Source organism: Coffea eugenioides, chromosome 2 (genome assembly GCF_003713205.1).
Source record: "Coffea eugenioides isolate CCC68of chromosome 2, Ceug_1.0, whole genome shotgun sequence".
Taxonomy (NCBI): Eukaryota; Viridiplantae; Streptophyta; class Magnoliopsida; order Gentianales; family Rubiaceae; genus Coffea; species Coffea eugenioides.
The window spans coordinates 34626735-34643208 of NC_040036.1; the positions used below are offsets into that span (position 1 = coordinate 34626735).

Consider the following 16474-nt stretch of genomic DNA (forward strand, 5'->3'; position numbering starts at 1 on the left):
GTGGACTAATTAAGTCATATATATTATTGGCTATAAGTTGGAAGCAAGATTTCATATCTTTACAAGATAAACAAAGAGGTAAAGAGACTGACGATCACATTGGAGGAATTATAGAGTAAGATGTTTAATAAATGTATTAAATAAAGGGTTTAAAATTCTTAAGTTAGGGTTGTATAAATTAGTAATGACAATTTGAAATATTTGTAGATTTTAATTTTAGTGAAATTATCAATTAAGAGTAATTGTATGTTGTAAATTTTAGTGAATTTTTGTAAGTTATAATCAAGATGTCTAGTATTCATGAGATTACAGTCTCATGGGTACGCCATGTGACGTTGCAAATCTAGTCCATGGACCCAAATTTGGAGTGAAGCATCTTCACAGACTAGTAAGTGAGCATTGGTTTCTCCATAAACATTCCAATTGACTTCAGAAAAGGAATAAATAAATAAGGAGGAAAAGAAAGAAAGAAATATGTGATTATATATATATATATATATACACACGCATATATATACATATACATACATATATATATACATACATACATGTATGTATGTATGTATGTATATATACACAACATATGTAAACCTGTTATAAAAACTAAAAAGAGAAACATGTGATAATATATAGACACGTATAAATCTGCTGTATGTGTCTATTTATAGACACGTATAATAACTTAATATTCATGTTAGCTATATTGTATTATCCTGTATTGTTCAGTAGTATTTTCTCAAATCATTATACATTACTGTAAACAACCAACATTTCAACATGACTTGTATAATGAATTTACTTAAGTATTATTGTTAATGTCAAGGTATTTCAATTTATAATTCTTGTGGAGTTTAGGGCAATTGTGTTTGATATGTTGGAGACTTTCTCACATTGATTTTGTAGAGAATTGATTGTTCGGCGAAATATCCAAGACGTATATCATTTCTTGACTTTTTATGGCTTTTAGAAGAACAAAATTTTGATCAAGTAAAGTGAGAAAGTTAATAGGATTAATCTTTTTCTACACTGTCAGTATATACTCTGACAGAGTTGGATAAATGCTACATTATCTAAATTTGAATTTGAATTTGAAAATTAAATTATATATATATATATTGCATGTATCTAGATCTGCTTGTGTATACACTGTTAATATATAAAAGATTTACCCAAGTTAATACAAGTTTTTAGAAAATGATTGTGACCGCAAAGGCTGCGGGAACTTTAAAATGGAACAAGTAGTTATCTACGTATTATATTCTACAATATCTACAATTCTGAATAAGGCCCAACAAAGAGACTTAATATCATCAGGGCAGGAACTGTAGGGACTTAATAAAACACAAGAACAAGATGGGGCAGAAGGATCCCATGATTAGTTTCCTCTACAATCTGCCAAGCGAGTTGAGCCTGCGTGCCAACAAATATTTTATCTGAAAAAGAAAAATAAAATAAGCAGATAGAGTAAGATTTTGAACTTGAAAAACACAAAACTGGGTAAGCCCAGTTGGACTTACGTTTGATTGGAGTGTGTGTTTTTTTTGTACATAAATTTGGCGTTATATGTACCTGAATCAATGTATGTGAATCATTAGTTAATTAGTGTATATCAACAAATTGGACAGTACTGAACTTCTGCCCCCGCAACCCAGACCTCTTTGTTGCAGATAACATATATGGTGTACGTAACTATGTCTTCTAATTTTTCTTGACTTGTATTTTTGTCTTTTTCACTTCATCTTAATGGTCTTTGCTATAAATTGAACAATAATTTTAATGACTTCATTTGTTGGAGTCAAGAAAAAAAATTGAACAATAATTTTTAGTGAAAATCAGTGAGAAAATTGAGCAATAAATTAAAGTGAAAATCAGGAACTCTAAATCTCTGAATACCAGATGCTATCACAGCCAATTATCACAAGGGGAATGTCTTCAATCATGGGCCAGTAGTCTCCTCTATCCATCAAACACCTTTTCTCAAGATGTGGGCATTTATAAATTACTAGAGTTTGAAGCGGATTACGCAGTGATTCCTTTGGTAGGGATCCAAGCTTGGGGCACTCAAAGATACGCAGATGTTGAAGAGCTGAAAGACCTCGCAAGAACCTGGAGAGTGATTTCAGATTTGGTAAGTCACCAATGGCGACGGACCTAAGAGTTGGAGGAAGCAAAGCCAATCCATCATCACCACTACCAGAAAATGATTCCAGCTCTGGATATCCACCACGGATGCTGAAACTTTCAAGATACGTGAGTCTGTTGAGTCCCCATTCTGACAGGGGCTTCAGCTGTAAGTTTTCTCCTGCCTCTATGTGAAGAAAGTTCAGACCAGGAGGAAAGTCTCCTTGTGGAAATAACAAGAGACTTGAACAAGAAAACAGCAACAGAGATCTTAGTCTTCCCAACCCACTGGGCAAGTAACTAACATTTTTGCAACTGTACAAGGTAAGACGTTCCAAACCGGGAGTGGGCAATTGATCCAGATAATCACAATCGCTAATATCTAAAGACCGGAGACTTGCAAAACTATAGACTGAACCAAGCATTGTTCTCAAATTCAGACATGGACAGCCAATGAAAACCAGTCTCTCAATCGATGTGCAAGTGTCCTCTATGACAATTTCCAGAGTAAGGTTCAGTTTCTGGCAATGCCTGATCTCAAGATTCCTAAGCTGAGGGAGGAGCAACTTGTCCATTGGCAAGCAACTGAGGGCTGAGCATCTGCTTATTCGCAATATGTTAAGACCAGATAATGTAGGCAAAGACTCGAGAGCACTGCAACTTTCTATCTTAAGATATTTAAGCATGGGTAAGACAGCAAGCTCCTCCAAGGATGAAAGCTGTGAACATTCTGAAACAACTAAAGATTTTAGCTGCACAATGTTTATAGTAATACTTGAGCCCCACAGATTCTTCAGTTGATGGCACTCATGTAATGTGACATCCTCAAGGCCAGATGGAAACTGCATGAACACATCCTTGAGGGATGCAAGCCCTATAATCTGCCTAAACTCCAATTTGTTTAATGAGGTCAAATTGTAAAAACATTTTGCAATTCCCACCGAGCACTTTTGCAACTTTAGTTCAGAGAGTGAAGGAAGATGCAAAACAGGAATGCTTTTCAACTCTGGGCATCCACTTATACAGAGCTTCTGGAGCAGAGGGAAGTGGCATTCGTTCTCTCCTGCTGAACTTAAGTGGCAAGTCCATTCCTCCCATTCTGGCATGTCATCAAATGTTAGACTTTCAAGCGATGGAAAGGAAGATTCCCAAGAGCAATCTTTGCCACATAACTCGGTACCTATTGCCTTCACCTCAAGCATGCTTTGAATGCTCAAATCCTTGAGCGCAGGCAATTGCCCGAGTGATGGTAAACACTTGCAGTGTGTACAACCTCTAAGGCTTACTTTTACTAATTTAGTAAATGAATAATCCCCCACCCAGGAAGAGAATTTGTCTCCCTTGTAGAACTCAATTTCAAGACTCGTTAGGTTTGTGTGTGGCTGTAGTGCCTCAAGCAAATCTTGTTGAAGAGCTTTATTCAGTGAATCATCATATTCACTATTCCATGCCAATACTATTTTATCAAGGTCCCTCTTGTTCTTCAAATTGGCATCCCGTGCTTCTTGAACATTCGTAACATTTTGCAACTCCAAAATGGCGAGTGACCCTGCCAGTAAGGACAAGTTTCCCAAGTCATTCAGCCTGAACCCACCATTTTTGCTCACAACCACTTTGGATAGTGTCTGCAAGCTCGTCAACTGATCAATCCCTGAAGGCATCTCATTCAATTGACTAGTATTGGAATTTTCAAGATGGCGCAGGTTAATTAATTTTCTAATACCCACCGGTAAGTTAATCAGCTTCCTGCAGTTGCGCAATCGTAGTGTTTGTAAATTGCAAAGATTACTCAATGATTCAGGCAACAATTTCAACGAAGTACCAGACAAATTCAGGTACCTTAGATGAATTAATTCACTGATGGAATCTGGTAGATCAGAGATAGCATAGCCACTGAATGATAGCACCCTTGAGTATCGCAATTCCAGCAAATGTTCTGCTATGACCTTTTTTGCGATGTAATTTTCATCCTTGACAAAAATGGGCAATGGTAGGAAACTCCGCAAATGTTTTGCTCTCTGAAGAGTTTTAAACTTTTGTGTAGCTCCATACCATGAACTTATGAATGATGCGTACCTAACCTTGTCAAGAATCGTGCATTTGATGTTCTCTTCCAAGTCATCTGTCAATCTTGAACAAAAATCTCCAGCAACATATCTAGCTAGATCGTTAATAAGGTCATGCATCACAAAACGTGAACTAATAGAACTTGACTGCTGGAAGAAGGACCTCATTAGTAGCTCCTTAAAATAATTGTCCCCTATGTCCTCCATAAGATCACTTGCTTTTGATTCCTCGAGAAAACCCTCTGCCATCCAGAGCAATACAAGCTCATATTTGTCAAACTCATAGTCCTTGGGAAATATGGAGCAGTAAGCAAAGCACGGTTTTAGATTGGCAGGAAGATGATAATAGCTTAATCTTAGTGCTGGAAGAATATCACTTTGATCCTCTTTTATTTCCCATATCTCACTTTTCAGTATATCCGTCCATTCATCTGGGGTCGATCTATCACGCAACAGCCCTCCAAGAGTCTTCACGGCCAAGGGCAAGTTCTTACATTTCCTTACAATACTCCTACCAATGCCTTCTAGATTGGGGTACCTGTCAAAATTTATCCTTCCTAGTGCATGTCTTGCCAGTAAGCATAAGCTTTCATCATCTGTCAACTCCTTCAGAATATATCCAGCAGTGGAAGACACTACTGATGCCACCCTATGATTCCGAGTGGTGACAATTATCTTGCTCCCAGATGAACCAACTAGAAATGGGCGGCGCAGGATGTCCCAGTCCTCGTATTTTTCATTCCAAACATCATCTAAAACAATTAGAAACCTCTTTCTGGTCAAGGCCTCACTCAGTTTCACTTGAACCATATTCAGATCCTCATAATCACAGCCACCTGCTGTGATTGCTTTAAGGATTGTCTTTGTTACCCCAAAAATGTCCAAATCATCTGAAACACAAGCCCAAGCCTTGGAATCGAAAACTTCGTTGACTCTGTCATCATTGTATACCATTTGAGCAAGAGTTGTTTTACCAACCCCTCCCATGCCAACAATTGGTATCACAGCCACTTGATCATCGCTCGATTCATTTGAAAGGAGCAATTTCAGCAGCTCTTCTTTGTCATTCTCTCGACCATAAACATAAGACTCCACTAGGGAAGTTGATGGCAATCTATCCCTAGTTTTGTTCGGCCTCTTTGCTACAGTCTCTACCAAATGGAGGATTTTGATTTGTTCTTTCAGGCTCTCCAATCTCCTAGTTATTTCATCCACCTTGGGAGCCATTTTTCTGTAGAACTTATAATCTTTAACAGAAAAATTTGTACAACAGGAAGGGATTTTAACCTTTCTTACCTTGCTAGTAGAGCCTTGAGCTTCCATCAACTTTCTTCGACAAGCTTCTGTGGAGAATTCGTCAATCACATCATCCATATCATACGCCAAATCCTGAAGGTCATCTAGCCACTGCTTCACAGCGATCCTCATATTCTGCTTGTCCTCTGCATCATCAAGCACTGCCTGAATCAGGGATAGCACTTGGCTCCATAGTTTCAGCTGAGTATCTAAGCCTTCTGAGCGTGCAAGTTTCTTCAAATCAACAGAAGCAAGCTTGTCAAATATCACCTTGATGATTGCACCAAGAAAGACTTCTATCAGTGCCATTTTTCACTCTCCTTTTTTTCCTCCGGATTATATCGTGTAGGTAAGCAACGAGCAAAAAATCTGAAAACTTGAAAGGGGAAATAAGATTGAAAGATCAGGGAAACTACAGAGTCTTCACGGGAAAAGTGATCAGCACAAAACATTTCAACTGGCAAGAAAAAAGTTTCCAAAGCAGGCGTCTTCATTTCTTATGTAGTACCAGTAGATATTTTTCTTTTCTGTAGCACTATATTACATCATCAATCATTAAAGTAACCCACATAAAGAAGTTGCTTTTGTGTGGAATTTGACCGAATTGAGGGAGGTACTTCTGAGATAGAATGGTTGGTGCTCTTAGGGTAATTGTTGTACTGCATTTACAACATAGTGTACATTTACAAATGCTCATGTATTTATGCATGAGTTGATGAACACGAATAAAATTTTAAGTACCACAAAATTGTATAAGAGTACACTATATTATGTAAAAAGTATAATAACTAGACAATTGCAACAAAATTCATTTGTACCTGGTCTAATTTTGACCATTTTCCTTAGTTGTTTAACGTTAATTAGTGTAATTTGGTTGTATTTCGTGACACAAAATCAATTAAATAACTATAACATCAAACCACATAAGTAGCTGGTATATGTTGTTTCCATAATTCTAATTTTTTAAAAAAAATTGTTCAAAATGTCGTTCATATTTCGTATAATACATTTTTTCGTCCTTCACTTTCAAAACATTAACTTTATGTACCTCATAAATTCAAGTTAGCAAAATTTAGTCTCAACCAAAGTTTTTGACTATTTTTAGTCTGAAATCACTACGTAACCCATATAGAATCATTTTTTATGTAAAAAAAAAATATTAGACTTCACTTTCTATTGATAATATATATATTATGTCAAATCTCACTTTTTTTTTGAAAAAATGAATACATTTTAGATCAAATCCTACTTTTTAAAGAAAAATGAATATAAATCTGGTTATTTGTTTAACTATAAATGGGATTTAACATTTTTACCCATAAAAAATGAACCCAAATCTCTTAATTACATTCTCTCTTGATAGGGTGTTAATTGTTGGTTATTTTATTATTAATTTCCCCTTTGTCCTTACCAAATATTGTTTAAATTGTTAATATATACTTATATTTGGTATTTGGACCTATCTACAGGGAAGTTGAACTGAAATATACTAAAAAGGAGGACCTGTTGAGGAAAATTGCTCCATACGTGGGAGACTCCAAAGAGCTTCACAAACCCGGGCCCACAAGGTGCCACAGACGGATTGCATCTCTTTTGCTGATTAGAAGTTTTCCTATGAAGAGGAAACTAGAATCAAGGACTTCGGCAGAGCTCCAATTCTTTGGCCTTTGGACTCTCAATTCGGTGGGGACCACTAGATAGATAGCATTGAGTCATTTCTTTTGGCTTTAAGGAAACAAACGTACAGAGGAGAAGAAAGGCATTAGTCTTTGTGGCTTGTTCCTTATTCGTGGGGACCACGAGACAAGAAGTAGTTTTTGTTTTAGAATAGGAGAGCTTCGTTTTGTTTTCGCTTCTAGCTAGTTCCTTCGTATTCATTACTTTATATATAGCTTTGCCGTTTTCTTCTAGGGGGAGGACGGAAACATAGCTTTGTTTTAGAATAATTACTTCTGCAATTTTGCATGGGATTTCCTCCATGAAGATGAACTAATTCATTTTTTCTAGTCGAAGGTCAATTTGAGGACTCGGTTCCGAACATCTGTGAGATCTAATTATTTTATTTATTTCTTTTATTTATTGGTATTTGTACGTTTCCTGATTTAATTGCTATTGATTGTTTTGTTATTTGAATGTTAAGGGCCCGATATTCGAATTAACCTAATAATCTACTGTCATATTAATTGATTGAATCCGTAATTGTTCTATCGATTAATACCAGTGGCGACTAGCATGATTGGTTTCATGTTAGGAAAACGTATGATCTAACTTAAACAAACCCTCGTAGCGTGTTTGTTAGTTAGGGTTGGGTTTTTCTAATTATTAATGCAGTCAAGTAATTAAATCCTATGGTCGTACCTAGGGTTATTTCTTGGTTAGAGAAATAATTAACGGTCGTACCTTAACTATCGAGAAATTAAGGAAAGGCTGGTTGTTCATCGCGTGTATGGCAAATATAACCAATCTATTAATGAGTAATTGAATTATCTTTGCATCGATGATCAGTTGCATAGACCGTGTCTGAAAAGTTGTACCTTTGGCTAGAGTCATATTGGTTGTTGATTGATTTCTATTTATTTCTATTAGTTGTTTTATTAGTTAGTTAATTAGTTATTTTATATTCTCCAAAAACCCCCCCATACTTCGGACTCTAAAAGAAATAAATTATCCCCAGTCCCTGTGGATTCGACCCTACTTATCACTATCTACAGAAATTATTTAAGCAGGTATTTATTATTGCACAGGTTCGGCACCTGTCAATTTTTGGCGCCGTTGTCGGGGACTGGTGCCAGATTAATTTGTTTCTTTTTGAGTTCATCTTGTTTTTATTTATTTTATTTATTTTTCTCTTATTTTTTTTATATAGTTTATGGCTTCTAACACTCCGTATTTTGGTGATAGACTGGATTTTGTTTCCAGGGAAGGCAATGAGGCTTGTTTTTTTGCTAAATTTGCATATTCAGAGGCACTAAACTCTATTAGAGAAAGAATGGCTGTTGCAACCTGTAAAATTTGTTATGCCAGGGATCATTCAACCAGTATTTGCCCCGAATATCAAGATAATCTGAGTGTCCCACTCAATAATTATGGAGATTTTTCACTCTGGTCTCAAACGTGGTATAACCCTAATCCAAACGAGTATGATCAAGGATGGTAGGATAACTCCAGTTATAATTATACAACAGGGCCAATGAATTTTCAGCAGTATGAGTCTCAAGAATCATCATCTATGTCATGTATGTCTCTTGAAGAAATAGTTGAATCAATAGCTACTAATACATATCAATTCCAACAGGAGACACAAATGAGAAATGGGATGATGAAGGATGCAATGTGTAATCTAGCAGATCAAATATGTCTATTGACATCCAGAATAAATTGATTGGCTTCTCAAATTGAAGAATTGCCCTCGAAAACCACTGTTGATTTTGAAGAAAATGAGAGTGCAATTTGCTTGACTAGTGATGAGGAGATGCAAGAGTGTCAAAATGAGAGATCTACAGATGCAGTTGAAAAAGAAGCCGAAAAGGAAGAAATGGAACCCCAACCGCAACCCATTCAAGTGAAAGAATCCAGTGAAGAATCATCAAATATGGTGACACCACCTCCATTCCCTAACCCGCATTTTCTTAACTCTTACTCTATGATTTCTGTTAATGAGATTGATTTTGTTATACCGGAAGTTTTTGAGTCTCATGGCAGAAATAAGTTAAGAGTAGCTATGGTCAAATATCTTGAACCGTTGAGTGCTCTTGATGGAGGAGTGGATGAAGAATTGAGATCACTGCTTGATTATTTGGCGCCATCTACTAGTCCAAGGAAAACCGTAGTTCGTGTGCTCAAGGATTACTCTATTTACGAGGGTTATCAGGACTATATAAAGGATGAAGCATTGAAACGAGTCACAAGATTTTATCCTCCCTGAGCAAAGATGACAATGTCTAGCTAAAGACATTAAAAAAAGGCGCTTTTTGGGAGGCAACCCAAATATTGATTTTATTGTTTTTCGTTGTTAAATTCTTTAATTATGTCGTTTCTTATTTAGGTTGTGGTCGGTCTTAATGTTTTCCTCCACTGTGGTCAGGACAGCAATCTTGGCGTGCCCACGCGGTGTTTGTGACTCCTGAGATCAGTGGACGTTTTATAATCTTGGCATGCCCACGCTGTGTTTAACGACCCAAAACCCAAAAAAAAAATTAAAAAATTAAAAAATTTCACATTGAGAAAATTCAAAAAAAAAAAACATTTTTTTCTTTTTCTTCAAAAATTCAAATTTTGAAAATTTAAATCCGAAAAAAATTGGAAAGAAACATTGAAAAAAAAACCCCCAAAACCAATTTATTTTCTTTTATTTTTTTCTTTTTCTTTTTTCTTCTTTCTTTCTTTCTTTTCTTTCTTTCTTTCTTTCTTTCTCTTTTCTTCCTCTTCTTCCCCGCTTCCTTCTTTTTCTTTTCTTTTTCTCTCTTTGGCCGAAATCCCTCGCCGCCGCCTGTCGCTTGGAGCCCATGGACCTCCACCTCCAACAACCGAGCGCCGCAGCTTCGCCATTGCCGCACGCCCAGCTCCACCGCTAACCCTCTTGCCGCTCGTCCGCCTCACCAGCCTCTCTCCACTTCACCCACAGCTCACGGCCGTGCCTGCCTCCCTACTGCGTGCCTCCTGGCCGCCGTCGCGCGCCACGAGCTCCATCACGCGCGACCACCGCCAGCTCTCCTCCAGCTTCGTCCGCGACCAGAGCCACCGTCGCGCGCTGCTCGCGCGCACGAAGCTTCGCCCACCGCCTCTTCGCTAGCTCGCCACATCTCCGCGCGCAACTCCAAGCGCGCCGCTGCCTCCTGAGCTCGTGCCACCACCAGTTCGCCTAAGCTCCGCCAACCGCCGCCATCTCCCTCTGCTCTCTCTCCACTTCGTCACCATCTCACGGCCAACAGCTCCTCCGCTGCTCCACTGCTCCACCACCCATGGCCATCTGCTTGGTGTCTCTGGTATGAAGCGGAGGTATTTGTTTTTCCCAATTTATTGGCCCAACTTTCTAAGGTAAATTACTTATATTTGGAGTACTATTTCTGGAATAGATTTCTAGATTGAATTGGGCACAGACTTTGGGTTCTATGTTGAATTTTGGTTTTCGGGCCCCTGCTAAATTATTTTGCTGAATTCTTGATGCCCTATGACTGTTGATTTAAGTAGCTAAAGTATTCGGGCCTCTGCTGAATTGTAGTTGGCAGAGTTGTGCATTTATTTGTTCAATCCAGCAACTATAATACTTAGTGCATTGATTGCTGATTTCATGGCCATAGTTACTATCCCAATTCATTTGTTTGGGACTTCTTTTCGCCCTTGAGATTGATATTTTCTAGACCTTCTGATAGCTATTTTCTTTGGAAGTTATTGGGAGTTGATTTTGGGGGTTTTCTGCTTCTGTGGGGCGTTCGTTGCGATTTTGGGTTGGGCATTTAGGTGCCGCTTCTGTGTACCATTGGTTGCGATTTGTAAGAGGTTCTTGTGGCTGCTTTAATTTTGCTCTGCTTTAATTTTTTGTTATGCACCATTGACTATTAGGCTTTTGCGCTGAAAGTGTTGCTCCTGTTAGTCTCCGAACTACTGTTGCTGGAATTTCCCTTTTCTTGGGTCATTTGCTGATTTTAGTAGATTGAGTTGAGTATTTGACTGTCCAATTGGAGACAGTTGTTGAGGTTGTGGGTGGAATTGTGTCCAATTGCTGAAATTTGTTATTTTGATTAGCACTAGCACCGCTCTTAGTTTGTTCGACTTGTTGTTTTGGTGCATTGTTGGGAGCTGTGCTCTGGTATCGTAGGGTACTTTCTGCGTCCGTTCGTTGAATTGGAAGGCTACTGTGTCCCTTCCTTTGCTTATTGCTGATCGAGTGTGCCTAATTGACTTGCTTGGGACAGTTTGCATTTGCTTGTTTAGGTTGTTTTTATTGCCAGTATTTTGTCCTTTTCATTTCATTGCTAAATTCATTGGAGCATTTGTTGCACTTTTGGACTGCATTGATTCTGAAATTGACTACATTGGGACCGCAAGTGCGTATTGATTGCCATTACCATAAGTGTTGGGGTATTTGTATGTCCTCTGGGTGGTTGAATTGTGCATTTTATTCGTTGGGTTGGATTTAAAATTGTTATTGCTTTGAATTTCCGGCTTCCATTATTTGTTGGCAATTGTAGTCTCTTGTTGCTTAGAGTGATATCTAGAGTCCATGATGAAGCCACGAATGGCACCAGCTCCAGATGCGAGTTGATCCACAATTTCCACCTGAACCGCCCCTATTTTGATAACTTCAGGGAAGTACCGTCGCCCCTCTCCTTCCTTCTGCTTTTACGTTATCACATTGAGGGCAATGTGTTATTTAGGTGTAGGGGGGGATCAGTTGGGGTGCTAGTATTTTTGTTTTTAGGTTCTAGAGGTTTTTCCTTTGTTTTAGTTTGATATTTATCTTCTTTTTCGTTTATTTTCTTTTCTTTTTTTTTCTAGTGGTCAGTCTTCATATGAATACCAAGTTTGATGCTGGATTGTTGTCTCTAATTCTGCTATTGCCAAGTTTATTAATAAAAAGGTATCAAGTTGATGTGGTTGAGTTCAGGAACATCTCTTTGATGAATATCAATAATTGCTTAACTTTTCCAATTTTTGGTTAATTTTTCTAGCATAGGGAATGATTGTTGGCATTTTTCATGTGAATTGGTCCAGTTATTAATTTTAGTTCTCCATGTCTGGAAATTTGAGGCTGGCTGCTGTTATTCTTGTGTTGCTTTTAGATATCGTGCTATATGGTTGTAAATAAGAGTTGACTGTACTCCGCTAGTAGTTACTACTGAGTAACCGGGGATCTTCACCTAAAGTGTTGATTTTCGCGTCAAAAGGTAGTAGTTGCTATGAGTGCGTGGTCCCGTAGCAATTAGAGCTGAGTAACCGGGCTCCTCCATCTGGCAAATGTTGGAGTTCGCGTCAAAAGGCTCTAAGGGCTATAGACTAAGTCTTTTGTTACTCGAACAAAAAAAAAAAAACAAGAACAACAAAAAGAAAAAAAAAAGTAAAGTAAAGATTGTGTTAGTATGCGAATAAATCAGCTTGCCGGTTTGTGATCTTAATGTCGAGATTTTGGTTAATAGTTGGACCGTTTGCTGATAAATGTGAGCAACCATTCCTTTTTCTTAGATTAGTTTGCTTTAAATTGGAGGAGTTTGTGGTTTAGAAGCTAACCGGGGTGATGTTTCTTGAACCCTGATCACTGATGCTTGATAGATGTTTTCCTTGGTATCTTGGCAATATGGTAGATGGAGCAATACCCATTTTCACATTTTGGTGTTATTTGTCGTCCCCATGCTTGAGGGCAAGCATGATTTAGGTGTGGGGGGAATTGATAGGGTGTTAATTGTTGGTTATTTTATTATTAATTTCCCCTTTGTCCTTGCCAAATATTGTTTAAATTGTTAATATATACTTATATTTGGTATTTGGACCTATCTACAGGGAAGTTGAACTGAAATATACTAAAAAGGAGGACCTATTGAGGAAAATTGCTCCACACGTGGGAGACTCCAAAGAGCTTCACAAACCCGGGCCCACAAGATGCCACAGACGGATTGCATCTCTTTTGCTGATTAGAAGTTTTTCTATGAAGAGGAAACTAGAATCAAGGACTTCGGCAGAGCTCCAATTCTTTGGCCTTTGGACTCTCAATTCGGTGGGGACCACTAGATAGATAGCATTGAGTCATTTCTTTTGGCTTTAAGGAAACAAACGTACAGAGGAGAAGAAAGGCATTAGTCTTTGTGGCTTGTTCCTTATTCGTGGGGACCACAAGACAAGAAGTAGTTTTTGTTTTAGAATAGGAGAGCTTCGTTTTGTTTTTGCTTCTAGCTAGTTCCTTCGTATTCATTACTTTATATATAGCTTTGCCGTTTTCTTCTAGGGGGAGGACGGAAACATAGCTTTGTTTTAGAATAATTACTTCTGCAATTTTGCATGGGATTTCCTCCACGAAGATGAACTAATTCATTTTTTCTAGTCGAAGGTCAATTTGAGGACTCGGTTCCGAACATCTGTGAGATCTAATTATTTTATTTATTTCTTTTATTTATTGGTATTTGTACGTTTCCTGATTTAATTACTATTGATTGTTTTGTTATTTGAATGTCAAGGGCCCGATATTCGAATTAACCTAATAATCTACTGTCATATTAATTGATTGAATCCGTAATTGTTCTATCGATTAATACCAGTGGCGACTAGCGTGATTGGTTTCATGTTAGGGAAACGTATGATCTAACTTAAACAAACTCTCGTAGCGTGTTTGTTGGTTAGGGTTGGGCTTTTCTAATTATTAATGCAGTCAAGTAATTAAATCCTATGGTCGTACCTAGGGTTATTTCTTGGTTAGAGAAATAGTTAACGGTCGTACCTTAACTATCGAGAAATTAAGGAAAGACTGGTTGTTCATCGCGTGTATGGCAACTATAACCAATCTATTAATGAGTAATTGAATTATCTTTGCGTCGATGATCAGTTGCATGGACCGTGTCTGAAAAGTTGTACCTTTGGCTAGAGTCATATTGGTTGTTGATTGATTTCTATTTATTTCTATTAGTTGTTTTATTAGTTAGTTAATTAGTTATTTTATATTCTCCAAAAACCCCCCCATACTTCGAACTCTAAAAGAAATAAATTATCCCCAGTCCCTGTGAATTCGACCCTGCTTATCACTATCTACAGAAATTATATTTTATTTAAGCAGGTATTTATTATTGCACAGGTTCGGCACCTGTCATCTCTTCTCAAATCACCCAACCCATCCCTCTTCCTTCTTTCTTCAATCTCTCCAACCATATGTGGGTTATGTGAGAAATGAAAAAATTCATTTGGTGAGATGTGAAAAATATTTTGAACGATTTTCTCCTTGTTATTTTATATGTTAAACGACAATATCCTACAATTACTCTAATATTATATGGAAGGGTATGGGTCCAATGGGACCATTTGAGCTGTTGAAAATTCATAGGAGACTATCGCTAGACAGATGCAATTGCCCGTTAGAAGAAGTTTCCTAGAAATCCTAGACTTCAAGAGCAGGCGAGGGTTTCAAATCTCCCACCTATACAAAAGGGATATATTTATAAAGTTTGTGATATATTTATAAAGAAAGAAATTTAGAAACATTGTGAAAGTCCCATCTGAATTAGCAAAATTAATATTCTCTCCATCTCATTTTATTAGTTATAGTTTCTCCTTTTGCTACTTCCAAAATATTTTTTTCATCAATTTGGACAAAAATATTTCTTAACGTCTTAAAATTTTTTGAAGTAAGGATGTGAAGTAGCTATTGATTATTAAACAGGAAAGGTGATTAAGTACATCAACGGGTCCTTGATCAGACTTGCATTTTCTTTAATTGAATGCATTTGTCTATTCCTTTTACCGATGAATTATAAAATAAGATAGATGAAATAAAAAGATAAAGCTTCTAACCAAAACCCTTCTTCTTGGACTCTCAGAGAAATATCAAATTAGATAAATATTCTTCTAAAAAAAAAAACCAAAGTGTATAGGAAGTTGACTTGACTTGACTAAGAGCTTAAATCTTAATCCTAAAAGGTAAGCAAGGGTCATAGAATTATCAATGGAAATTAGCATGTTAATTTGTTTGAGTACATCTTTTTTTATGGTTGTGGGGGGGGGGGGGGGGGCGAGGGGGTCTTCTGAGACTTGTTGAACAAATGCAGAAACAGCCTTAAGAAATGGGTAAATTACCAGTAACTTCTGTGATAATATATAACTCTTGAATGATTATGTGGATAACTATAAAATATTACAAGGAGATAAAGAAGATATTTGTACAACTTATAAGAGTGTTAAGTGTATATTATGATTTCATCACATTCACATGCATTTTTAGAGTACATCTAATTCAATTGCGTTAATTAATGGTGTTTTTCGTCTATTTTTTACTTTACATGAAGAGAGTTATGTGAATATTTTGAAATCTTAGTAAAATAAAATGTCATAATATGCAAAATCACAATGAGGGGTTATAAGTAATTTATGCTAATAAATTTGAAATTACCTGCAGAGATAGGGTGGGTTTTTGTGGGGTGGGGTGGGGTGGGGGGGAGGGGGGAGGGGGGAGGATGAACTAATCGAACCACACTTCCGAACATTGACAATATATGCCATGTACAAAATATGGATTTAAAATGAAAGAATGTAGATTTAACTTTAGGAATACATAATTTTGGGTTTTTCGGAGCCTTATGCATACAAATGAGTCTGCTAACACAGCAGCCCCTCAAAGAACCCATTGGATAATCTTTGCAGTCCCAATCGGCCAATCCTTGCCCAGCCAAAACGCACTTCCAATATCAAATTATATTGGAAGTTGACTTGACTTTGCTGACAGCCAAATCCTATAAGTCAAGCAAGGGTCATACATTAACGCGTTAATTTGTATTGGTACATCCGAGTGGGGCTTCTTCTGAAGATTTTGCATATAATCCCCTGTAAAATTATGTAGATAAATGTAAAAAGTACCAAAGAGTAAAATATATATTTCATTAAATCATATGCGAGTTAAACAGATATTATGATTTTATTACATGTATTTTCGGAGCATGTCCAATTCAATCACCTTAATCGACCGCATTTTCAATCATTTTTTACTTTATATAAAACTACAGAGGAATATTATGAATATGTTAAAACCTTAGGAGAGTCGTGTAACAATATATTGAACCACAATAGGCTTGTTAGTAATTTACACTGAGAAAAATGAAGTTGCGGGGAAGAGATGGACTTTTGAACATTAATAAAATATGCCATATATAAAGAATGGAATTAAAATGAAAGGATGTAGATTTAACTTTAGGGATACATAATTTTGGCTTTTTTAACTTTAAAAATATTAAATTTTGGCTTTTTGGGAAGCTTCCCTTGCAGAAGATGCTAGTAAGAGTCTTTTGAACTACTTAAAA

General features: G+C 37.0%; 1 protein-coding gene across 1 annotated transcript; it reads right to left on the reverse strand.

Moving 5' to 3' along the window:
* Positions 1–1877: 1877 nt before the first annotated feature.
* Positions 1878–5792, reverse strand: LOC113759575 (putative disease resistance RPP13-like protein 1). The gene has a single exon (XM_027302151.1). It carries the CDS (start codon positions 5790–5792, stop codon positions 1878–1880), a length of 3915 nt encoding a protein of 1304 aa, XP_027157952.1.
* Between the last annotated feature and the right edge of the window lie 10682 nt (positions 5793–16474).

Excerpts from the sequence above, each read along its gene's own strand:
- LOC113759575 (XM_027302151.1), bottom strand. The coding sequence starts at position 5,792 with ATGGCACTGATAGAAGTCTTTCTTGGTGCAATCATCAAGGTGATATTT.